Here is a 24913-nt window from a genome sequence, read left to right on the forward strand (position 1 = left end):
CCAAGCCGGCAGCGGGGCGGGGCCAAGCCGGCAGCGGGGCGGGGCCAAGCCGGCAGCGCCCCCGCGCGGCGGGAACGCCTCAGGGGCGGCGTGGGGAAAACGACGGAGGACAAAGAGGAAGCCGTGAGGAAGCGATAAGGGAAAACGCGGTCGGTGCACCCGACCGCCGCCACACGCAGTACAGCCTAAGGGGGACTAAAAGGATGGTGGATCAGAGGGGACAGCCCGCGGCCAGGCTCAGTCCAAAGCCTTGCACAGGTGGGAACTGGGTGGTGTTTTCCAGTTGATAAACTGCACCGCTGCTGAAAATCAAGGGAGATAAAGGAAGAGGTGCTGCTATTGATTCAGCAGCCATGGTGAAATCACTCTCCTTGGAGTGATGCATGTTCCCATTACCAGGTTATTTCAGATACAATTCTGAGATAGCCACGTGCCAAGGTATGACCACCACTCACTGACTAGGATGTACGACTAAAGTCACTCAGTGTCCACCTAGATGCAAAGAAATAATATAAAAGTGAGTTAAGTATGAAGAGAAGTTATGGAAGACTCTGTCATAACTTCTGGGAGGGTCGATGGGCTGAACCAGTCTCCCACATGGGGATGCCTAAGAACTGTACCCATGGGTCCCATGACGGTGAAAGGAGTAAGACAAATGTGTCTTTACAAACGGACCATGTGGATCTGCTTGTACATAGGGCTAGGAACCTACAGATAGGGAAGGAACAGAAGAAAATATTGGTTCTAGAAAATGTTACTAGTCAACACAGACTGTTGCAAAGCCAAGGCCATGTGAAATTCTTGAACCTAGGAAAAAAGAACAAATACTTATTATGAATAGTTTTTCTTCTTTATAGAACAAAAGAGGGGTGTATATTAAACAGGGGCGTAAAGTAGGTGTTTTGGAAAGTCTGAACCTTCCAAGAACCTCAGCCAGTGGGGAAAAGGAAGAGGGTGATGTGGTTGGAAACTTGGGAAAAGGGAGGCTGCATCCCCCAACAATTTTAGACACCCCATGGGAAATGCCCCACAGCCTCTCCCTTTATTCAAATAAAGTTACAGGACTCCTGTCTTCTTTTTGGACATAATCCTCTGGCATCTTTGATTAATTTTCCTAGCCAACAGGGTGACAGTAGGTGTGTGGGAAATGAACCATTCCCTGGTTACCCAGGCCTCTGCTTCAGTCTGTGCGTCTTGCACACGGGGATATTCCTGGAAGGTGGCTCATTTTGTTGTCTCTGGAGGTGGGTGCCAAACAGCCCCCACGTCCAGGCGGCTGTTAAAAATCACTAAAGACGGAGACCCCACCACTACTTATTTGGGCAAGCTGGTAAGTGCTCGGTCACTCTAGCAGTGTTTCCTGAGAGGAAACCTCTGACATTTCAGCCTGTACCTAGTCTCTCCCCGAGCGCAGCCGCCGCGTTGCTGCCCCTTTAAGGGCCGCCGGGCCGTCCCGTGGTGCACCGCGGCGCGCGCGGAGGGGAGCGTGGCCGGCGTCCGTCCGCGCGCTCGGTGCCGCCGCTCGCGCCGCAGGTGGCGGCGGGCGCCATGCGGGGCTGAGGGCCGCCGCCCCGACACCGACCCGCTCACCCACCGACCCGGGCCTCGCCGCCGGCTCCCGGGCCCGCTCTCCGGCTCTTCCCGCCGCTCCCGCCGCCGCCATGTCTGCGGGCTTCTCCTTCGGCGCGGGCACCCTGGGCTCCACGGCGGCCGCCGGAGCAGCAGGAGGAGGAGGAGCAGCAGTCGGGGGCTTTTCCTTCGGAACCGCCACGCCGAGGTAAGGCGGCACCCCGCTGCTCTCGGTTCCCCGTGCCGGCAGCCCCCCGCGGCCTGAGGCTGCCGCCCGGGCCCAGGCCCAGCCCGAACCAGGGCCCCCGTGGTGCGGAGGGCCGGGGCGGCCCGTGCCTGTGTGAGCGAGCGAGTCACTGCCCCGGGCTCGGCTCTCGGCGCCTCGCCCGCTCCCGAGGGGCTCCGGCACTCCCGGCCGCAGGGCCCTTGCTTGTACGGGCGAACCGGCTGCGCCGTGTCTGCCCCGGCCTCCTTTGCCTTGTCTTCTTCCCGGCTTGCGCCTTATGCAGAGATGTAGTTATCTGGTCAGCAGCTGGTAATTAAGGGAGTTGCTCTTCTTTTTGTGCTTTGGTTTGGCCTTGGGTGCCTTCCTCTACGGTTCACCCTGCCGCTCTGATGTCAGTCAGATGTGTGTCCAGGTTTCTCTCAGAAGTCAGCCGCGTTTGCATCCGCGGCGTGGAGCGCGTTGATGCCAGAGCCCACATGTTCAGTGTCCAAAAGTGATGTTCTGTTTATGTTGTAGAAGTTAGGTTCCATCTAACGCTTTCTAACAAAAATAACCTTATATTTGGTGTATAGTATCTTGGAGTGAGAGGAGGACTTTGTGCATGTGATATGCAGCAGGCTCTCTACTCCAGGCATTATGGTTTAGGTTTCTCAGAATAACAGGTAAGTCTTTCTTGTTGGTGGGTTTGGTTTGTTGTTTTTTTTTTCCGTTATCTGTTTCTTTGCACATAGCCGGACTAGCAGAGCCTGTTTATTCTGACCTGCTTGCTGTTGTACCTCTGTTGAAGATCGAGGCTGTTGTGGGACTTCGTGTCAGGGACTTTCCCAGACGTGGTCAGGATTGATCACTGTAGTGTAAGCTAAATGGACAGGGGCAGTTACTCAGGGGAGCTTCGCATAAGGTGATGCATTCAGAAATACGTGTTAGAAACGTCAGGAAATACCATTGTGAGATGGAGAGAACAGAACATCTGGATCTGAAAGACAGCCATTTAATTCTTGGGTTAAATTACAGTATCGCTTCTTTGGGAGCCTATAGGAGAGGGAGTAAGATTTCTGAGTTCCTTTAGTAATGTAAATGTTGTGGTTGTGACAGATTGATGACTTTCTTTTGTTATTTCTGCTTGATTTTGGAAGGAGGTGAGGTTTTGAGTTTTCTTGTGGTGGTGGTTTTTTGTGGGTTTTGTTTGTTTTCTTGTTTTTTTAACTTCTATAGTAAAGCTTATGTAGACTTGACAAAGAGTTTTTGCTCTTTTGCTTAATGCCTTCCTAATGTAGGTTTCCTGTGATTCAAACCAGCAACTCAAAATAATGTTTGTTAATTCAAAACCATTCTTCTAAATGTACTGAAATAAGGGAAACTATTTTGTCTTGTTGGTCTGTACTTTTGAAACAGCCTATTGAACTTAAATAATTTGGTTTGGTGGCATTTTTTTGTGTTCTATCTGGCTTTTTTTATTTCTTAAAAAAAGTTTAATAGGTGCTAAGTAATAGCAGTATGGTGCTCTGTATTTTTATTCATTTATTTGTTTTTATAAGCAAGACCAGTCTTCAGGGCTGTTGCTCAAGAAATATCATAGAGGAAGGGGCCTTCTTACTGCTTCTTGAGCATCCCCATGAGATAATTTGCTCGACAACATGTGTAAGACTGTAAGAAGTTGTTCTTCTGAGCTGAGTCTAAGATGATATTGCCAGGTGTTGGGAGAGAAAGAATTTGATTGTCTGATATATATATATATATATATATATATATATATATATATATATATATATATATTTTCTGGTGTCTGAAAGCTTCTGTGACATACCAATCTGTCTAATTTCTGCTTTGCACCAGCAGCCTTTCAGGTACGTGCACTCTTTTTTAGTTCTCTTGTCATATGCCTTAGCTAGGTGCAGGGCTTCATTCTAGTTCTAGAGCTGGAGTTCTGACCTGACTTCAGTGACCTGAGCTCCTCTTCCTTCCATCTGTGTGCTTCTGGCCCATGCTTTGTCCTGCTGGTGAAAATGCTGCCATTACTTTGTTCCTACATTTTGGTTCTTTCTGCCTTGGAAAAAAGGTCACTTCATTTTATTTCTGTTGGTTGGATTTGGGGATATTTTTTTGTCCTCCTGCAGTGCCAATATCACAGTTTGTACCTTGGCTTTCTTCTACGGGAATGGTGTAACACAAAAGTCTTCCACAGAAGAATCATCTACTAGAAAAGAGATGAGACACATAAACTCTTCACTAGTGAGAGAAGCGCCCTGTTGTATGTTTAAGTAGTGGTGCTGCAGTTTGGTATGTTGAAATTTTGGGAGTAAAGACAGCTGAAAGGCTCTGGATCCTGTGGGACATTAGTGAGTCTTTGTCCTTCTAAACTTCTTGGCCACTCTGCTTCCCGAATTACTGCCTAAAAAATAACTCATGCCTAGTTCTAAACTTGCAACCAACTGAGCTTTTCATGATCAGTTTTATTGATAGTTTGGGAAGTTATAATTCAAGAGCTAATTGTACCTTTTTCATAAGGATGAACTTTTGTGTTTGACCTGTTATTTTAGGAGCTGCCCTCATACAAAAAGAGATAGGAGATAAGGAGACAGTGAGAGAATACTGAACATCTGAAAGATAAAACTCCTTGGTGAAGTCTAAATAGCATTTTGTTTCAGTTTTGCTGTTGTACTTAAGCAAAATGTGTTTGTGAAAACTGAACCTTTTTTCTAAAAAGCCTCAAAAATGGGACCAGGAAGTTACTACAAATTGTTCATCTGATAAACTATTCATCTGATCTTTCATCATTTGAGAACAAAATTTTAAAGCCATAGGCTCATCTAGGTGCTAGTACCTGTAATTTCACTGGCTGGAGATAGCCATGATTCTTGTATTCTTATGTGTTCTGTGCTAATTGGAAGGCTTGTTCTCTATTTGGCGTGAAATCTCTAAAATGTGTAGTTACCCAAAAGAAATATTAAAACCTTCATTTTCCTAGTGATGACTAGGAAAATTTCCTATTTTCCTAAAAAATTCCTAATTTCACATTTCCTAGTGATTTTCTCTCTTTTCTTTCTCTTCCCCATGGTTTGTAGAAGTAGATCTGGAAGTTGTTTTTCTGTAACTTTCTGACAGATAGTCCAAAAAAACTGCAGTAGGCATGTGGCTGGAACCTGTGCAAAAGGATAACATTTTAGTTAGAAAATAAATTCATGCTTCAGTGTGTTTTGATAGTAAGATAGGATGAAGGTAATGCTGTTGATGTGAATGGTTCTGTGTCTCTGCTTAGCATTTTGGAATGAAAGAAACAACACTGGTTGAAGTTCCCAGTCAGAGAGAACTGACTGGATTTGTAAGCTGCTTTGAAAAGATCTTCATACAGATTTGTTAACATCTTTCTGCTTCTTCTACTTTTTGTTCTCTCATTTCAGTAGCACAGGGAGAACAATTAGGCAGAACGAATGAAATGATCTAACAGAGAAAACTTTAAATTTCCAAGTGGTCTAGTAAGATCTGTCAGCTCAGCAGTGGCTGGACAAATGCTGGAGTTGGTGTCAGGGAAGCATTGGGAGTTCCAGAGCTGTGGAAGGAAAGGGGGAAATGTCCTCCCTCCGCCTGTTCAGTGGCAATGAGCTTGGACTATGTCTTGCCCAGCTGGGTTGTTTGTGATGAATGTTTGTGGGAAAGTGAATGATGGCGTAGCAAGAAATTGAAGTAAGGGAAGGGCATGTTTTCATTTTGAAATAGAATCACTGCTAATAGTCTTGTTTTGTAATAGCTCAACAGGAGGACTTAATTTTGGAACTCTGGGCTCTTCCACTGCTACAGCAACTACATCGGCTCCTTCACTGGGCTTTGGAAGTGGACTTTTTGGATCAAAATCAACCACTGGCTTTACACTAGGAAGCACCAGTACAGGTAGAAAAGAATAATTGTTCTGCAGGTTTTGGATTCAGCAATGAAGACATAAATTATATGTACTCAAAAAACTGGGTCGTACTAAAATGTTTACTCTTTTAAAATTCTGTAGCTCAGATTAATACTTGTATGGTTTTATAAAACCACTTTGTTGAGTAGTTTGAAAGATCATTCATTGAGAATTAAGTGGTACCAGTGCAGCAGAAACACAGCTGCAGTTACTAGAAAACTTCCTGGGCTATGTGTAAATTGTTCTGTAGGATTTTAGAAATCTTAATTCCTCATCCAGGATGCTCAAAATTGACTTAAGATTGAGGTATATTTAGATTTTAAAAGTATTTTAAAACTTTGTGAGATGGTTCTCGTTTGTAATGCAATACTCGTAATTCTGCAGTAGTAAACCTTTCTGAGTTTGTTGTTTGGAGATATTTAATGCAATATGCCTGAAAGAATTGAATATTTTGTTTGGTCTGTAATTCAGCCTATGAACACACAGTTTCTTGTAGAAGTAATGGAGTACAAAAGAATAAAAACTTTTCTGACAGGGTGGAGTTTTTTCAGCCATCAGGCAGATATAAAAATAATTTTTACTTCGCTGCAATATTGCTAGGTAAAATGGTCCTTTACTTGTATGCTTATATGAGTAGATGGGGAAAGTTTAAGGAGCAATCTACTTAAAATAAAATCAGCAATAGACTGAAAGATTGAATTGCTGTGATTGGCAAAATTGGGGTAACTTTATTTCAGTGATTCTTTTGATAATCTAATCAGATGGTTTTTAAAATATGAAATGACCTAACACCGTGTCCAGAATAGTCTCTTTAAGTTACCAGTGGGGCAGAAACCCTAAACCAAGACACAGGATTTTACAAGGACTTCAGGCTCTATAATCCTCTTCATTATACTGTAAATCTGCTGGTTCACATGGTGATGTTACATACCACCATGTGGCTGAAAAAATACATGACAGAATTACCAGTTTTTCTCTTTTTACCTTACTTTATTGAAATTTCAGATAATATACTGCTGTGTTAACATCAGCTTCACTAGGTTAACAAAGGTTAGCAGCTTCTTACAAAGACAAGTTATGTTCTTTGAAGTCAGTTGTGCTTTAATTTCTGCTGCTGGTGTTTATGAATACTGTGTTCTGTGTTAATATTTTATTTTTCATTACACTACAGAAAAAACTTCTTGTATAATAGTTTTCTCATAATGTTGCATTATTTCAGGCTTTTGTTTCATGGTTTTCTGTTTTTTTGCTGTCACAGCTACTCTGTGACCTTCTATTACTGTTCTTACCCTGTTTATTTGTTCTCATTCTTAAAGCAGGAACAGCAACAACTATTGCTACGGGACTGACATTAGGTAAGGACGTAATTTGGATTTTAATGTTGCCAGGCAGAAAACCCCAAGAGAGAGATCTTTCTTGTAATGTGTAGAGCTAGTGATCATATGTGAGCTTTTTCCCAATTACTAATTGCTGTTTGCTTTGCAGTCCAAATGTTAAGGCTGTAAATCAGAATAGATCCCTGAAGTTCTGGGCAGTGTTACTTGTTAAAGGGTTATTCAATTCTTGTACAACAGTGGCAATCAAAAGTTGGATTTTGTATTTGTGTTCCCCTAATGAGTTTCATCCTTCAGCAGAGGGAAGGGAGATATGTTATCAAAGAATTATTCATACAGAATTTCTTGGTCTAGTGGTCCCTGTGTGAACATGTCTGTTTGGTAATTCTCTCTTCTAGACAGATAAAGAGGGTTGAACTGGGAACCGACTGCAGGAATATTTTTTGTTTCTTTGACCCATCTGTGGTGGTGACTGTTTTGCAGTTGTTATTAGAAGTACAGGAGTGTATGGGTTGGTTTTGATTTTTTTATGTCTTTTTAATAAAAGCAGCTGAGGGTCTGAGGAGTAACTGAGTTTGAGTATCACAAATGTTAGGGGTGGAGGTGCTACAAGAGACACTGCAGTCCAAGAACTTAGGAAGCCGTACTATGAATAAACAGGGAAAAAATAGTGTTGAATAAAGAAGCAAATCAAAGGGGCAGAAGGGAGGAGCAGCAGCTAACCAGAAGAGACTGTGTGATACATAATCATATGTGGAAGTCAGTGCTATGCATTAATTCTTTTCACTAACTTGATGAAATTATGTCATCCAAAACAGCAGTACTGAGAATACGAAGTAGGTGTTTCCTGTTGTGGTTTTGTATGTATGTGCATGCTCCTTTACTTTGGAATAGGGATTCTAGAATGCGAAATGTGTTCTTACCATGAAAACAGCAGGAAATAGAAATTATTTGTTTTACTTAACAAATGTTTAAAAGCAAACTTTGAGAGAGTGACATCTCAACATACCATACTTTTCTTGTTTACAAATTCAGAGTATACGTGCATTCATTTTGGTGTGCACATCTAGTTGAGAATTTGCAGTCTGTATTTTGAGCAGAATTGTTTATCACTCCATTTACTGGTGTTTTTGTCATCTACTAGATGCTTTTGGTAGAAGTTGGGGTTTTTTAATGCAGTTTTAAGATTGCTAGTAGATATAATTGCCAGTCCAGAATTAAAGCCCACTGGATTCCTAGGAATTCTGGAGCAAAAATACCTGTGCAATTGGTGTAAAACACTGAAATTAATTTGAGAGTTCTGTGGGAATATTTTACTTGATGTAAGTGATCTTTTGTGCTGTGTCACTCCTGATGGTTAAATGAGATGCAGAAGAGGTGGTGAATTTAGCTTTCATTCTTAAACAGAATGTTCCAAGAGTGATAACTGGTTTTGGATTTCTTCTAGGCACACCTGCCACCACATCAGCAGCTACCACTGGCTTTAGTTTAGGTTTTAACAAACCTGCAGGTTCAGCCACGCCATTTGCTTTACCTGTTACTTCTACCTCAGCGGGTGGCCTCTCATTATCTTCTGCTCTTACATCAACTCCTGCAGCAGGTAGGAAAATGTTTAGGGGTTTGGGGCTATTTTTTGTCTGCTTGTTAACAGTAAAACTTCATTGTATAACAGTTCTACATCTGTTTTTCTATTATTTGTGTAACCTTGTGGTACATGAATAATGGAGTTCATTGGACTTCTCGAGTTCTAAATTTGGATACCCTAATACCCATTAAAGAATTACGGTCAGAGAACGTAGTGATATGAACAGCATATAATTTGAGTCATTAGAAGTGTTGCAAGAGCTAAATCATAATGTAAAATTATTTTTCTTATTGTTAACTTCACTGAAGATTGCAGCTGCACAAGTAGGAAGCTTTCAAAGTTTGGAAAATGTCTGCCTATTGCAGGTGGTCTGAAATGCTTAACCAGCAGTGGAAATCATGTTTTTAAACATTAATGTTTTTAAAAATTTAAATTACTTCTCATTTTGTCATACACCTGCCATCATATTTAACTCAGCTGAACTGCACTGTGGATTATGGTAATTGAGACTTTTATTTTTCTTAACTTTCAAAGTCTGTATTTGAGCTCAGCTCTCTGTGCCCTCTGTTCACTGTCCCTTTATGCTTGTAGTCTTTCTCTACTCAATTCTTCCCTTTATTACTGAAAGTTGGAATGCTTAATTCCAGAAGGCAGCTCAAACGACCACGGAGAAGTTATTGTATCATGTGTCTTGTGTAAATATTTTAATGTTAAACATAAAACATTGAAATTTCGGCATTTTAATAGAAAAATCAGTATCACTTACTAGTTCAATTTTGCTGTAAAATAAATTCTGTGCTAGGTTCCAGAATCTGTAGCGTTCTGGGGGACTGCCAGAATTTCTGTATAGTTGCAGGTTAACATGGACTAATTAGGATTACAAGGTTGTAAAGTAAAATAACATGTAATTCAGAAGGCTGTGGCTGTGTGTGAAAACTGTGGGAAAAACCATTATTATCCAATTATGATAAAGATGCTGTTCAGACCTTTCAATTATTTCAGATTGTCTATGGATGTATTTGAGGGCAGTGTCTGTATGAAGCTGTTTTCCTATTCTCTGCAGGAACTACTGGCTTTACATTAAATTTGGGTGGCACAACTGCACCGACTACAACTGCTTCCACAGGCCTTTCCTTAGGGGGAGCCTTAGCAGGCTTAGGAGGTTCACTCTTCCAGAATACAAGCACAGCAGCAACAGGTGAAAGTTATTCTAGTTTTTCCCTCCTGTTTCAAAACAATAGTATTTAATGTGTGATTTTAAAATGTAAGATTTAGTTTATAGAAAGTGTTAACACTGTGCAAGGGTAGTTTTTAATAGTGTTACAGTTAAGAACAGTGTTGCTATCTGTGGACAATAAAAAGGAAACTGAAATAATTGGCCCCTTTTTTAGTCCTAAATTCATTTTTACTTAATACCTTTTTAAAAATGAAAATATAAGGAGATCTTTGTCATTCCCATAATTGGCTCAAGGAAGTTGATCCTATATGGGGAGAGGGCAGTGGTGCATGACTGTCTGTGAAGAAATGGAAAGCTCCTAACTTTTGATAAGTTTTGGTTTGAATAAAATATTTCACTGTCAGTGTTCTCATTTCAGAGCTTCCTTTTTTAGCTCTAGAGGAAGAATTTTTGCTGTGCTGTAGTCATGATAACACTGCAAAATGCAAAAATGCTGTTTGGATTTGTTGTAGGACTTGGGCAGAATGCTTTGGGTTTGTCTCTGGGGACAACTGCAGCTCCTTCAACTACTGCCAGTGAAGGTCTTGGTGGCATTGATTTTAGTAGTTCTTCAGACAAAAAGAGTAAGTTTGTTTTAAAACTTTTTTTTTTTTTTTTTAATTGAGAGAATTATCAGAACGCTGCAGCAAAGACTGTTTTATTGGATTAGCAGTGTGGAATTGAAGTCAACAACTCTTCCTTCTTTCTAAGCATTTCAGTTGATTTCATTGTTAGGTATTGTGTTTGTACAGAAGAACAAGACTGTGTTTGCAGATGCAATGTAACACTAATAAATTAATTTAAAAAGTAAGTACAAGCTTGAATCAGGATCTAAATCCTTGAGCTTTTTGGGAGCGAAGACTCTGGGCTGCTTGCAGAAATGCCATCCTAGGTTTCTGCTCTATGTCAGATTGTCACTAGAGGGGGGAGCAGAGCTATGTCTAAATAGTGTGTTGCAAGTATGAAGAGCACTGGTTTGAAACTACTGTAACAAATCTTAGACTTGGCTTGTTTTCTTTTGAAAACTTGCACAACTGAAGTGTCCTAATTTTAGATAATACTCTTCGAAACTGTTTCTGGTGGTGTGTAGCTCTACATATGTTTTGTCAGGTTGTTAAAACCAGTTATAAAAAATTACTTCTATGGTAGCTTTAAAGTACTTGAGTAAGGGAATATTGAGCATTGGCATATGGACATTTGTTAATTTGCCTTGCTTTTACTGGGGAATCTGTTAAATTAAGTTCTTGATTTCGTTCAGGACTGAAATTTTGAATTAGGTATGCCAATACCTAAAGGAGAAGAAAATACATAAGCTCTATGAAACCAGCTTTAGAGAGTAGCATAATTTGTGGAGAGAGTTCTTACTTGTAAAAGAGAGGACATATTGACTGTCAAAACTGGAGTGGTCAGCATGATGTTGATTGTTGATTCTTGGAATTCATTACTGAAACTTGGGGTAATGAAAAGGCTCTGACACTTAGGGGATTTCCATTACTATAATATTAGGGTACCACAACACTTCCATAACATACAAGCATCATAAAATAAGGACCAGAGAACCACAGAGTCAAAATTTACTTTGGTAGTAGTGTTGTTTTGTTCACTTCTTAGGGTGGAAATCTAAATTCCCCTGTATGTTGTATAGTGGAACTGAGTGAGTTGGACTATTGCTGTCAGGATGAGCAGAGATCCCTTAGCTAAGCAGTGGGAAATGTCAAAGGAGACTGTTTCTTGAGATTTTAATCCAGAAGTGTTTCCCTTAATGGCTAGTGCTGGCTTAAGCAGCCCTGATAAATATCCTTACCTGTGTGTTGCTACTTAGTTCTGTCAGTTCAGTTGCTTGTACTATTGTATGAGGAACTGCATTAAGGTTTGAGTGGTGGATCCATGGTTTTGAGGGTTTTATTTCCCTTTTCCTCATGAAGAAAATGAAGGAGGTGATGTGAGCTATTAAAAGAAAAGTGCCCTAGGAATCCCAGGACAGATAGGGACTAGCCTGTGTTCTCTCTTCTGGAACTGGTTATCAAAGTTTTTGCTTCTGACCATCTAGTATTTCTTTAAAATACAGCCACAGGGAATAAACCCCTGTTCTAATACATATTTTCTTCTCGTATTGCTAAGAGAATGTTAAAACACGTAAAATCTGAAGTGCTCACTTGTAATAAAGTAGCAAAATCTGATGTTAAATTTGTATCTTGTAAGAATTGTTGTGATGTATAGCAACAACTTCAACGAAAAAAAAGTGACTGGAGTGCGAAAGAAGTGTGCGTAGCTTTCTGCCTATTGTTTAGATAATCAGCAGACAAAGAAGTCCTAAATTCTGGTGTTTGTCCCTGATGCTTTTTTTCCCCCTAATTTTATGTAGATTTTTTTTCCCCATTAGTAGAAGACATAGGGAATGGTCATGAATGCAGTCTGTCCAAAGTACTGGGTGACAGAGTCTGCCAACATTTTAAATAGATGTTGCTTCTAAAAGTAATAGCTTCTGCTGGCAGGAGCACTGATTTGTGCAGCTTCAAAGGTCTGTGGTAGTAGCATTAGCTGTATAGCTGCTTTCTGCCTTTGTGGCTCTGACAGGATGTGAATTGGATTCAGCTTGAAAAGATAAAGACCTTTTCTTGGGCTGAGTGCCCTTCCTAGCAGACTGCTGTGGGATGGAATGCAATTACTGCCACAGCTGTAATAGAAGTATTTGTGCCCTGTGTTACGTGTGATGCTTTTTTCAGGTCTGTTTTGTCACTCAGAGACACTTGGCATCTTGATCCACAGATATTTAGTTAAAATGTGTAGGTGGTAGATAAGCAGTAACATTTTCAGTTCTGTAAAATCTCACTCATTTCTAGACCTAATGCAATAGCAGAATTCTTTGAGGAAGCTCAGTTGGGCAAATGTTCATTGCCTTTGTATCTGAGAGGAGACTGCTATTGCTGAATTTCAACACTTGAATGTTTTGTGGGTGCAGGTTGAAGTGAGTTGATGTTGCACAAGCAGAAACAGATTTCTTATGCAACTGCAGTTGTTCATGCATTTGTATATATATTTGTCACTTGTATAGTGACACAGAAGGTTGCTCTGAGTTCCAAGAAATTAGCACCTCAACTGTTGAACCACTATCCCTGAAATGATAGTTGTCACTGAAGGAGTTGTAAATTTAAACACGCTTTCTGTTATGGCTAGCCTCGTCTGTTCTGCTTATTATGAGAAATCAAGCAGACTAGTCATTAGTTCTTCCTTAAAATCGCTTTAAGATTATTTTATTTGTTCTTCAAAGCTTTATTTATGACCCACAGATTTTATTTTCTAGGTGACAAAACAGGAACAAGACCAGAGTAAGTGTCAGATTTTCTTTGCATTCCGTGTTTTAATAGAAAAAAGCTGAACAAATATTTTAGCTTTTCTGCTGATTTGATATTGATAAAAGATATGTATAACCAGCATTTGCAATATAAGTGGTTTGGTAATGTTTGGTCATGATTTTAAGCACTGCAATTCTTCAGATTGATTACCTACAGCTTATCTGGCATCTGCTCTAGATTGATCGTCTGCTCTGAGAAGTGGTTTCTGCAGACTTGTATGGTGCTTGCACCACAGGCTTGAACCCTGGCATAAGATCTGCGTGCATTAATCCAAATCATTCCTAGTTGCAACATTCATGCAATGGGTGCATAACTGCGTAATCACTGGCCTGAATGTTTTAGTGATATTTACTAGTCATGCAAAAATGTCAGGCGCTATTGAAGGACCACCTAAACATTCATTGTCTCTTGTAGAGATAGCAAAGCACTGAAGGATGAAAATCTACCTCCAGTAATATGTCAAGATGTAGAAAACCTACAGTGAGTAGTGCTTTTTATTTATGACAGTTGTTTAGCTAAAGTATTGTATACTGTTGATGCTCTGTGACAAGAACATGTTCCCGCAGGCTCCACAATGGATAAGTTATTAGCCCAAGGCCCCTCAGCAGGTCAGTTTTGGGAACAGAATGATTGGATAGTTCTAGTAGCTGAAGTCTTAGTAGGTTGGTTTTTTTCAGCCTCACTTTTTCATGCATTTATGCAAATCGGTCTGCCCAACAATATGCTCTTACTTGTCTTTCTCTTAGAGTATTCAACCTGTTGCACATGCATACTGAATATTGAGCCTTACGCCTGTATTGCATGTGCATCATGGATCTTCTGTGGCATAGAGAATTATAAAAGTCTTTCCTCGGGCAGGAAGGAAATGATTTGTAAACTGAGTTGCATGCACGGTATTTGTCAGTTCAAAGTGATAATTGCTTTTACATAGGTGCTTATATATTACTGTATATTTGAAAAGTTTATATCTCTTAGTTTGTCGGGGTCAGCATAACATTTTTAAACACTTGTTATTTAAAGTTGAGGAGTTTGGGAGAGGGGAATTGTTTTTTTGTTTTGGTTTCATTATTTACAGTATTAGCATGCTAAAATGTAAGATAGTACTATGCCATATAGTAATCTTACTGTTCAGTATTGGTTTTGGAAAAATAAATTTAATAGCTGTTTAAATAATGTGACCAAGAGGTAAACATTTGGGTGCTTCAGGTTCATTATATTATGTTTCTTTCCTCCCCAACCCTTTTTTTTTTACCTTTTCCAGGAAATTTGTGAAAGAACAAAAACAAGTTCAGGAAGAAATCAGTAGAATGTCCTCTAAAGCAATGCTTAAAGTACAAGAAGACATTAAAGCTTTGAAACAGCTTCTCTCTGTAGTTGCCAGTGGATTACAGAGAAACATTCTTAATATTGACAAGCTGAAAGTTGAAACTGCACAGGTAAAATTGAACATAACCTTGGTTACATAGGGTTTGTATGCTGATTATTTCATATAGGATAGCTAGCCTTTATCAGTCATGTTAACACCTGTCCAGCTAAATAGTTGTAAACAGAATGAAAAATTGAATCTCTTCTGATTTCTTTGAAGTTACTGGGGAAACTGAAATCTGTGATGTCAGTATTTTCAGGTAAGGACAACAGCAGTCAAATGACTTATTTTCAGAAAACTATTCCTGTGTAGCAAAGGCATTAGAAGAGAATGCATGTCCACTTTAATTCAGTTTCAATAATATATTCAGCTGCTAGTAGAGACATATTGATAACAACATGATGGACTCTGGGGCAGCCAGAATAGAAAGATGTGTTCTTCTGATGGCTTTGGGTGAAAAAAATACCACATTACCTCATAATGTTTCAAGGACCAAAATTTCTTATTAGCACTAGTATTCAATTAGGGAACTTGGGCCACATCTCTGTCCACCAATCATGGTCTGAATAGTGCAGACAGTTTGAGCTCAAGTTTTGATGCAGATGCTTTTCAAGGTCTGTACCACCTTTTATGTAATCTAGCATATCAAGGGTGCTTGCTATATCAATAAGTGAAGTCAAAAATTTGATGTTTTTCTTCATTTTACTCCATAGTTGCACTTTGTCAACATTTTTCCTGTGAAAACAAAAGATTGTTAATGATATTCTGGTATTTCTGTACATGGTGCAGTTGAGTATAATCACAGAACAAGGCACTGAGAAATTCTAAATGGTAAATTTATTGGGAGGTATTAAGCAGAAGTGTATGCTGTAATTATCATATATAACATGATGACTTCCATAGAGAGGCATTTTTCTAAAGCAATTCATATTTTTTTTAAAAAGTCAAAATAATATTTTTTTTCCTATTCTTTCTCCTCTAGGTTTGTTACTTCCTTGTACTTGACTGTTGCCTTTTTCCCTTCTATCCCTCAATAATTATATTTATGAAGTACAATAGAAAAATTGTCTCTGGACTGTTTAGTGCAGTGTTTTCTAAACTTCTAAGCACTTAGTGTGCTATCAGTATGTGCCATCTTTTGTTCTGTCCCCAAACTTCTGTTGGTATTTGCAGTTCTCCAACTTTCTGATAGTCAGTTCTTTGGAGAGATTCTGATCAAATTCTGTCACAGTGTTAAATACAGGAAGAGAATATTTCAAGAGTGAAGAGTATAGTCCTAATATTTTTACTTTTAAACACTTAGTGCAGAACCTTATATTTTATTTTTTTTTTTTCTGTTTCTTCAGGAGCTGAAGAATGCAGAAATAGCACTGCGAACACAGAAGACTCCTCCTGGTCTTCAGCATGAAAATACAGCCCCAGCAGAGTAAGTTACTGTTATTCATTAAAAGCAGTCAATACTACAACTTGGAGAAGAGGAAAATTAAGGAGAGCTTATTGCAGCCTTTTTAATTCAATACTTAACAAGGGCTTGTACAAAAGGCAGGGGCAGAGCTTTTGGTAGGGCCTATTATGATGTGGGTGATGATTTTAAACTGAAGAGGGCAGATTCAAACTAGATACATGGAAGAAACTTTTTCCACAAGAGTGGTAGAAGTGGACAAAGTTGCCCAGTGACATGTTGGATGCCCCATCCCTGTAAACATTCAAGCTCAAGACATCCCTGCTTATGGCAGGGGATTTGTAAGGGACCTTTCAAGGCCATACAGTCCATCCAACTGTTTAAAGGTTCTGTGAACTTCATAAAACATTATTTTCCCTGCTTCTTGTAAAATTTAAATGGAGTGCTTCATAGAATCAGTGTTTTATTTCTTCACTTAAGTTACCTTTATGTCTTTGACATGAAAAACAGTCTTCCACTCCTGTTCCAGGAGATTGACGTCTGTTGATGTCAAGAATGTCATACAAACTTAACTGTGCAATTAATCAAATAAAAATGGGCAGCTAATAGAGATCAGGTAAAAAAATTCAGGCAAATTAGTAAAGTTTAATCATACCATTTCACTGTATTACTCATCTAGCTACTTCAGAGTCTTGGTCGAACAGTTTGAAGTACAGCTGCAGCAGTACAGGCAACAAATTGAAGAACTGGAAAATCATCTTGCTACTCAAGCAAATAATTCACACATAACTCCACAAGGTAAATGTTTCAGTTCTAATTTTTCGTACATGAAGGATTTAGCAAACTTAAAATCAAAACATAGTAACTAATATCCTCTTTTGTTGTTGTTGGGTTTTCTTGCTTAATGTACTGAACAAATTAGTCTTTAGGTATATTCTGTAGTTGTTCAATGTAAAGATTTGGAATTAAAGGTTCTTTGATAAGGGTTCTTGAGCTGTTTAACATGGATCCATTTCTTGAGTTGAGATTTTTAGGCCTTCAGCATCTAGCTGATGTCTGGCACCCTCTGTCTTGCACTGGGCCTTCTGGTCAGACAAATATGGGTGCCTGCTCTGTCAGCAGCAGATCAAAATGAGAACTTCTCCATAGCTTGGAGTCTGTTGGTATTGCCTTCTGCTCTGACCAACTGAGAAAATTTTGTCTTCTTTGCTGCCACATAATTCAATCTTGAGAAAATCTCTGGTCAAGAATGCTTACCTCTGGACAGTAGTCTTCTGTTTGTTTGCCATTCCTGTGGTCATAGACAATTTAATCTTTTGAGCCATTTTAGGTAAAGGTCCTGCAAGCAGCAGTGATTTCAAGGGCTTCTCCTTTTGTGCTAATTGGTACTTGAGCATCTTGCCATCACAGGATGGTGCACAGACTTCTGGACCTTATATGTCAAAAAGCAAGAGGAGTGTCTAGACCTAGCTTCCATAATGAAAGATCTGCTGAATGTTGAGGGTCCTGTGTCTTTGTGTGACCTTCTTGAAAGTCATGCATACTCTTCAAGAATATGAGAAGGATGCCTTTACAGATTTTCCTAAGGTTTTCAGCAGTTTCTGCTATAATTGAAAGGTTCCTTGCTTGTGTAGGCGAGGGTCAATCTGTTGTGCCAGTATGAGCTTATTGTCAGCAATAGCGGGTGACCTAGTGAACACTCTTATTGCATATGTAGCCTTTACTATACAGAAAAAGCTTCCTTTGCCAGGCAGGTTTCCGTTACTCTGAATGTCTTGAAAATTTTGAAATATCTAGTAGTTGGTATCAATAAATAGCCTCCAGACTAATTGGAAACTTGCAACCAGTCTTCCTGGATACTACTGCCTCTACAACCCTGTGGGCTGGCATGACATTGATTCTACAGCTTTTCTGTTTTTTGGGGAAGAAATTCCCCTATGCAGAGGCCAACATTTTCAGTTCAAGAATCATTGCTAGACCTCCTATGCATCTTCAAGAACTTGATAGCTTCTATATGCATTGCAGTGTATACATGTCTATATATATTTGCATTCAGGCTATGTGCATGGTTCAGAGGAAATACAGAAGCTGGTCTTTTCACAATGAAAGAACCACTTCAGCAGGTTTCTGTCCTCCACTTTGGTACATTGTTTCAGTGCTTCTATGAGAACAGCATTTTTTTGTGAGCAGATGCCTCATTCTGCCAAAACCTTGGAGATTTTTCCTTTGGTACTAAGGTTTTGCCTTAGTGTTGGATCCATACCCTGAAAATACTTTTATATCCGTGTGAGAAATAGGATATCCTGAATATAAGGCGAGAGGTTCCCTATTGTGTTTCTCTGATTATGATATGCTTGTGGGTGGAGCCAGATTAAGAGATCCTGTGATGCTTATTAATTATGTCTCTAAAATGTAAATAAAGGTTCCATTCCACTACTGTCTCTGAAAAAATCAACTGAATACTTCCCTATGTTGTAAGTCAAAAAAAGTGGAAAATACATACAAACGCAAGCAAGTCTGATTCAACTATATCTAGGTAAAAGCCAGTGAGGTAAAAAATGTTCTTATGTGATTAGGTAAAGTTAGTTTAAATGTTACTTTTTGGCTTTGCTAAATAAAAGAATCATAGGAAATTCTTTACCATGTATATAAAAATAAATCTGAGAAAACAGTGCTTTTCAAAATAAAGTTTGAAGCCCTGTCAAAAAGTAATCCTTGCTGGGTCAAATCATGTATTTCATGCAATTGTTTTTATGTTTTTGTGCTGTATGGGTGAGCTTCTTACTTTGGTATAAACACTAAATCTTCTCTTCTGATAATGACGTTGTTACTTAACAATATTTTATATGCATCTTACAGATTTGTCTATGGCTATGCAGAAAATCTATCAAACATTTGTAGCTTTAGCTGCACAACTTCAGTCAATACATGAAAATGTAAAGGTATGTTTTGATGTGTTCCTCTGTATTTCCTGTATGACTGTAAAGAGTCATCTTCAGGTTTTCTTTTTGTGTGGTTTTGTTTTGTTTTGGTTTTTTTGTCGTTCTGTTAAATTGACTGCTTTTAAAAATTTTCAAACTGTCCTGGAGAAGTGATTTGATTAAAAAATTTGCTTTTGTTCAACTGAAATTGAATTTAAAGTGTTTACTAATAGGGATGACAGCAACTGACCACAATCACTTGAGGTACAAAATGTTTTTCATCTAATTCCTTTCCTTCTAATTGTTGATCGCTTTTTAACATGTCTGTTTTCAAGCTCATGCTTGTATATTTTTGACTTTTGCCCAATGTCCTCTTGATCTCAAGCAAATATGATCTAAACCTGCTCTTGTTCAAATAGGTAACAGGAGAAAAAAACAGTGAGTTTCTATATGTAAGATTATTCAGCACATCAAGGAATGTTGGTTGAAGTTGTGTTCTGTTAGTTTATTGTTTTTAAACCCGGCTTTCATGGTAAGTAGTATTTGTAGAAGGAAAAAGAAAAGATTAGTATCAAGGCTGCTAAATAGCCTTGTTTTTTCCGTAACTGACTATGGATCATTCCATTTCCATTTTCCCGTTTACACTTCTGGATATGTTGACAAAATATCACTGTCCTCCAATCCATGATTTTTCTTGAAAATATCAGACTCCTTCTTGGTTACAAAAAACCAAACCAAACCAACTTGAAGAAGAGTACAAGCATTTGAAATTGTTTCTGCTAAATGACTTCCTTAATGGAAATAACTCTGTTAAATCTTCTGCTGGTTTCCTTCTCTAAGCTTCTTCTGCACAGCATTGCTAGTTCTCTAAACATCTGAAACTTTTTACTTTTTCTGAATAAAGTTCAGGAATACTGAGGATCTTGTATGATCTTGATTCCTTGCGTTTCATTGCTTCTGTCAGCATTGGTTTGGTACTCACTGGTTTACAAATACCTGCCATCAGATATTTGTGCTGTTCTTAGTCAATTCCATTTTGCTGCCAGGTAGAGAATGTATCAGCTCCTCCATATTTTCAGCAGAATTACCGAAAAGGTCTCCCAAGTGCTTTCAGGCCTTGTGGCTTCAGAGATCTGAATGTAGCCTGAATTTGTTCAGTGGTCTTTGTGATGATAGATCTTCATTGTTCTTAAGTATGAACAGCTGGATTAGTGTGCCGTATAAGCCATAGCTTCTTCAATACTGTGTTGGTGTGTCTAAGTAGGAAACACCTTTCTTCAGTTTAGAGTAGATTTCTATTTGCCCAAAATTTAGGGGGTGGTCTGAGGATTTTTCTTCTCAGAAATTTTTTTAAGATTTAAACTAGTGGGTCCATACAGAAAGTTGAGTGTACTGTTCAGTACAAAATGCTAAAAGATGAGAGCAGTTTTGAAACTTTGGTCTCTGCGTAATCTGATGGTTGTGATATGGTTTGTGGAAGGCGGAGCTGTGATCATGGTTCATTTCTTTGCCTGATGAAAAGTAAAAGTGTGCTTGGGCACAATTTGAGTAGGCAACGTTACTAAATCATTCAGCATAGCATAGCCTTAAGAACTGCTTTATGATGTCTAATGGCTTTTAGGGCTGTCAGTATGGCATTGTATTAAATTCCATCAGAATTCTTCTCTCCAAAGACAGCACTTCTGATGCAATAGTGAGGGCATTCTTTGTGTGGTTTCTGGTAGATTTGGTATTACAGCTGTTCAAATCCTGAGCCAGCATTTTTGGACTGCAAACTCCTCTTTGAGGAAACAAGCTTATGCTTAGCCAGGAACACAGGACCATAGTATGCCTTCCATAAACTGGAAACTGTTGTCCTTTAATAAATCTATTTCATTTAAAGATTTTCTGTTATAAGATGGAAATAATTATCAGTTGTCTAGTTAAGACTTTTTATTCTTTTTTTTTTGTTGTTATGCAAGATATCTGTAGTTTCCTCATCTCTAACAGACAGATATTGCTCATGATGAGCAAGTCAAGGTGCACCATTGCCACAAAAGGTAGTGAAGTTTTGAGGGGGTAAAGGGGCAGAGGCAAGAGAAGGTGTTGCATCATGACACAACAGATTTAGGCTACTTGTTACCCCAAGGCAGAATGAACTGTTGCATTTGGACTATTTAGTGTTACATTGCTAATGAAATGCATCAGAAACAAGAGTGAGTTCTAAAATTTTGGTAGCTTTAGCTTTGTGGTAGGAAGCAATGCGAGAGTGGAGGGAAGGAAAGGTGAAGGTGATAAAGGAGCAAAAGCAGACTTCATGGAGAAAAGATTGCACTGAAGAAAAGTGTTTTATTTTATAAGCTAGTAATATGGCTTAATTTTTCCTCTTGGGTCAGCTGAGTATAGTGATACAAATTGAATGGTTGTGATTTGCTTCAACATTGAAAGACTAATGAGTGTATCAGTTAATGCTCAATGGCTTTGCAGAATTTAAGTATTGTACCTGATCTGGCTGTAGCTGTTCTTTCTATCTCCTAGCTTGACAAGGTTGTTTTTTGGGTTTTGGAGGGTGCTTCTCATTTGTTTTGGTGATGATGTTTGTTGGTTTGGTTTTTTGTGGGTTTTTCCTTCTCCTTATAGGAAATGTTATTTATAACTCAGTGTTTGTTTCTTTACTACCTTAAGGGTTTATGTCTGATACATGGAACTAAAATGGCTTCCTCCCATCCCCTTCAGATGCTCAAAGACCAATACCTTGGCTACAGGAAAAGCTTTCTGGGAGATGCCATGGATGTGTTTGAGGCAAGACGAACAGAAGCTAAGAAGTGGCAAAGCGCGCCACGCATTACCACTGGACCGACTCCTTTCAGCAACATACCAAATGCAGCAGCCGTTGCAATGGCTGCAACACTTACTCAGCAGCAGCAGCCTGCTACAGGTCTGAGTGCATTCAAGTTATAGATTATTAGTGTTACAACAATAGTCAATACGTGTAACATTTTCTATGAGGTCTTCCTTTGTGTTAGACTAAAAATCTCAACGTTGTGATGAGCAAAGTTACTGATACGTAGCCAATAGAAAAATGCAGGGTAGACTTAGCAATAATTATACAACAGATACTTAATCTTGTGAATTTACTTGTATTAGTGATACTTACTGTATTGTTCTAACTTACCCCTTGGAATGTGAGTCTTCACTCTTAAGTAACATCTCTGAATACACATAGTATAGCCTCTTTCCAAAAATTGTATCATTACAGTAAATTATTTTCAGTTGGGGAGGAGAGAATAGCTAAATGCATACTATCTTTTCCTTATGTAAAATTAATAAGGCATTTTTATATAGCACTTTGGAACTGTAGAATGAAAAATGCTGTAGAACAGGAAGGATGGTGAAGCAAATCTCTGCAGAATAGCAAGTCAAATGCCTGGCTTATTCTGTAGCCAACTCCTTGATCCGTATGACTTTGGAGCATTTTGCTGGCCATTCTGCTATTGTGAAAAATTAGTAGAGAGAGTAGAGTGGGTCAGTGATTCTGCCTGTGCATGTGAATAAGAGCAAGATCAAAATAGAGGAAATGCATGACCCACTGTGAATAAAGATACATATGGCAAAGGAAATAATTTAAGGCACCTTAATTGACGTTGTTATACTAACCACCTCTCTCTGAGAGGGATTTCAGAATACAGACAACTGAATTTTAATGTCATCAGGGAACAGAAATAAGGTTAATTCAATTTAATTTTACTTGAACAGGGATATATATTTATGTCAACAAATTACGAAAGGTGTTGGTAGCTTCATTCTACCTTTAATTTTTTAAAATGTTCATATAGGTGTGCTGAAAGTGATAGTGCTTTCTCTGGTCTTCTAACAGCAGTGATATTTTCAATGATGCTGATTAGAGACATGCAGCAACCATGTTAAGTTTGACACACTATTAGACTGTCCTTGCCTTTTCATAAGAGAAATACAATATGCTTCCTGCCCTCACCCTTCTAAACAGCAGGGAGATGGGATTAAGTATGCCAAACTACTTTGAACAGAACACAAAATTCTTCGTGAAATACTACTTTTCAGAAATTCAGTCATAGACTATAGTCTTTCTGTTGTTGCTGTGTAAATCTATGGAAATTTTGTTAAAGTGGCATCTACAAGAGTTTGGTTTTAAACAGAAAACATGAGTTAATATAATGTTAACATGTCAAAGGTTTAAATACAAATAGTAGTATTGTTGCACACTGCTTGTGCAGCCTAATGTTTCCAAAGTAATTTACTCTTCATCTTTTTTCCTTACTTTACATTTGTTTTTTTTAAAGACTTTCCATGGTCATTACAGAATTAGTTGTCTATGAAAGTCATATGCTTGGGATGTCACGTTTAAAATCATTCCTGCATTTTTATGAATTGAGGTGAGGGATTTGAAGTTCCTGAACTTCCTAGTCCAGATTGAAGGGAGCTGCTAATAACTTCAGTAAACAAATGCCACCTTTGGCATGACTTTGTGAATATTCTCTTAGTAATAGGAATGAAGAGAGAAGGGGGGGGGAACCAAATGGCAGAATTGGCCTGTACCAACACAACTGAGGTAATGTGACTCTATACCTTGAGATATTTTGTAACATTTTGTAGTGAAAGGAACAAATGTTCCTGTGAGAGCCTGTGAAGCTTGGTTTGGGGTTTGTCTCTTTTTTGATGGTTGTTTTGACAGAGTATTTCAAAACCTGGAGTTGTGCCAACTACAAGCGTGATGGAGATAGAACAAAGCCATTAACTTGTATCAAACATGCCAACAGAAGTAGGCAACAATCTTTTCATTACTTATTCAGTTGGAATACTTTTACCCTCTGTGCAACTCACTGGAGGACCTGAAGAAATAGAGGTCTAGAAATAGATTGATGTTTTGAGTGGCACCTTAAGAATATTTGAAACTCTTCAGGGTTAGAGGAACAAAAAAGGTACTTAGAGTTTTCTCTAGATCAAAAGTAGAATTAGTCAGGCCTAAATTATTTCAAAGATATCTTGAAGTCCTAAAAGCTTGTTAGGTGGGAATATTTTATATCCTTTCCTAAATTACTGATTTCAGTGCTTGACTTTTTCCTGGTTTCAGATTAAGGCTGGCACTTTTTGTTTTGGTGAAGGAGAGGAATCTGTTCTTTCAGTTTTGCAGTAATCTTTAAGGACTGCCTCCTCTTCATTTCCTTTTCATTGTTTGAGTTTTCAGATGGCCGTTTGCTGTAGTAAGGCAAATGCTGCATGTTTTAGTTTTGTATTATGTTGTTACGAATTGTATCTTCTGTCTGCTGGAAGTTAAATTCATGCATATTTCTTTGCAAGATCTGGATCCTGAAGGGTAGGATAGATGAGGGATGGTAAAAGGTTCTGAGAAAAAAAGCTATGAAAAGAGGTGTATGTAAAGGGAGGGGTGAAGGATGTCTGTGTAATTAATATTGATCTGCTGTTGCTGTTTTTGAAAATGAGAATTAAACAAGAAAATTAATCTGGCCTTTATAAAGTTTTTGATGAAAAATGTAATATATAGTACCTCTAGTATTGAGGGATCAGGATACTTAGTCTCTTTTTTAAAATATTTGATGTTTACATTGTTAAGTAAAGTAAGATGAGCTATAGTTAGTTACTGTTCTTTATCTGAAGAAGGTAAATAATAATTTATTTAACATTTATTTTCAGAAGTCAAAAGTTTTGTAGCTACATCTAAACTGTGGGATCAGGGAATGTTTCCCCAGTTCCTGGGTGTAGATATGCACCCTGTGTTCTCTCTGTATGCCAAGGCCTTTCTGGCTTATGTTAATAAAGCCAGTGAGTCCTGGCCATATGGAAGAAAGGGAGCAAGAATGCACTCCACTACTCACCTGGGATGGATAAGCAAGACAGCAGGACTGTGGTGTGCACATTAAAGCGCAATTTTTGTGCGGATTTTTAAGCTAGAATTATTGAAATTATGCTTAAGTTTTGGCTGTAGGCAACCTTTCTCCCTAGTTTGGCACTTTCGTTTTGAGCACAGCTTTTTTGGTAGCAGTGAGGCTGGTCATGGATTTTT

The 24913-nt window shown here is 38.8% G+C and overlaps 1 protein-coding gene across 2 annotated transcripts in view; it reads left to right on the forward strand.

Moving 5' to 3' along the window:
* The first annotated feature begins 1549 nt into the window (after window positions 1–1549).
* NUP58 (nucleoporin 58) overlaps window positions 1550–24913 on the forward strand; it is a 36299-nt gene continuing 12935 nt past the window's right edge. The window contains exons 1-13 of one of the 2 annotated variants that reach the window (XM_066313083.1): window positions 1550–1777; window positions 5544–5683; window positions 7013–7048; window positions 8475–8627; window positions 9676–9810; window positions 10302–10412; window positions 13133–13157; window positions 13599–13664; window positions 14446–14620; window positions 15897–15976; window positions 16632–16750; window positions 18812–18894; window positions 21589–21790. In XM_066313083.1, the coding sequence (XP_066169180.1) occupies window positions 1662–1777; window positions 5544–5683; window positions 7013–7048; window positions 8475–8627; window positions 9676–9810; window positions 10302–10412; window positions 13133–13157; window positions 13599–13664; window positions 14446–14620; window positions 15897–15976; window positions 16632–16750; window positions 18812–18894; window positions 21589–21790 (1441 nt within the window). In that variant the 5' untranslated portion in view covers window positions 1550–1661. Of the gene's footprint in view, window positions 1778–5543; window positions 5684–7009; window positions 7049–8474; window positions 8628–9675; window positions 9811–10301; window positions 10413–13132; window positions 13158–13598; window positions 13665–14445; window positions 14621–15896; window positions 15977–16631; window positions 16751–18811; window positions 18895–21588; window positions 21791–24913 lie in introns of both variants that reach the window. The other variant, XM_066313082.1, reaches the window with a different exon arrangement.

Source organism: Sylvia atricapilla, chromosome 2 (assembly GCF_009819655.1).
Source record: "Sylvia atricapilla isolate bSylAtr1 chromosome 2, bSylAtr1.pri, whole genome shotgun sequence".
Taxonomy (NCBI): domain Eukaryota; kingdom Metazoa; phylum Chordata; class Aves; order Passeriformes; family Sylviidae; genus Sylvia; species Sylvia atricapilla.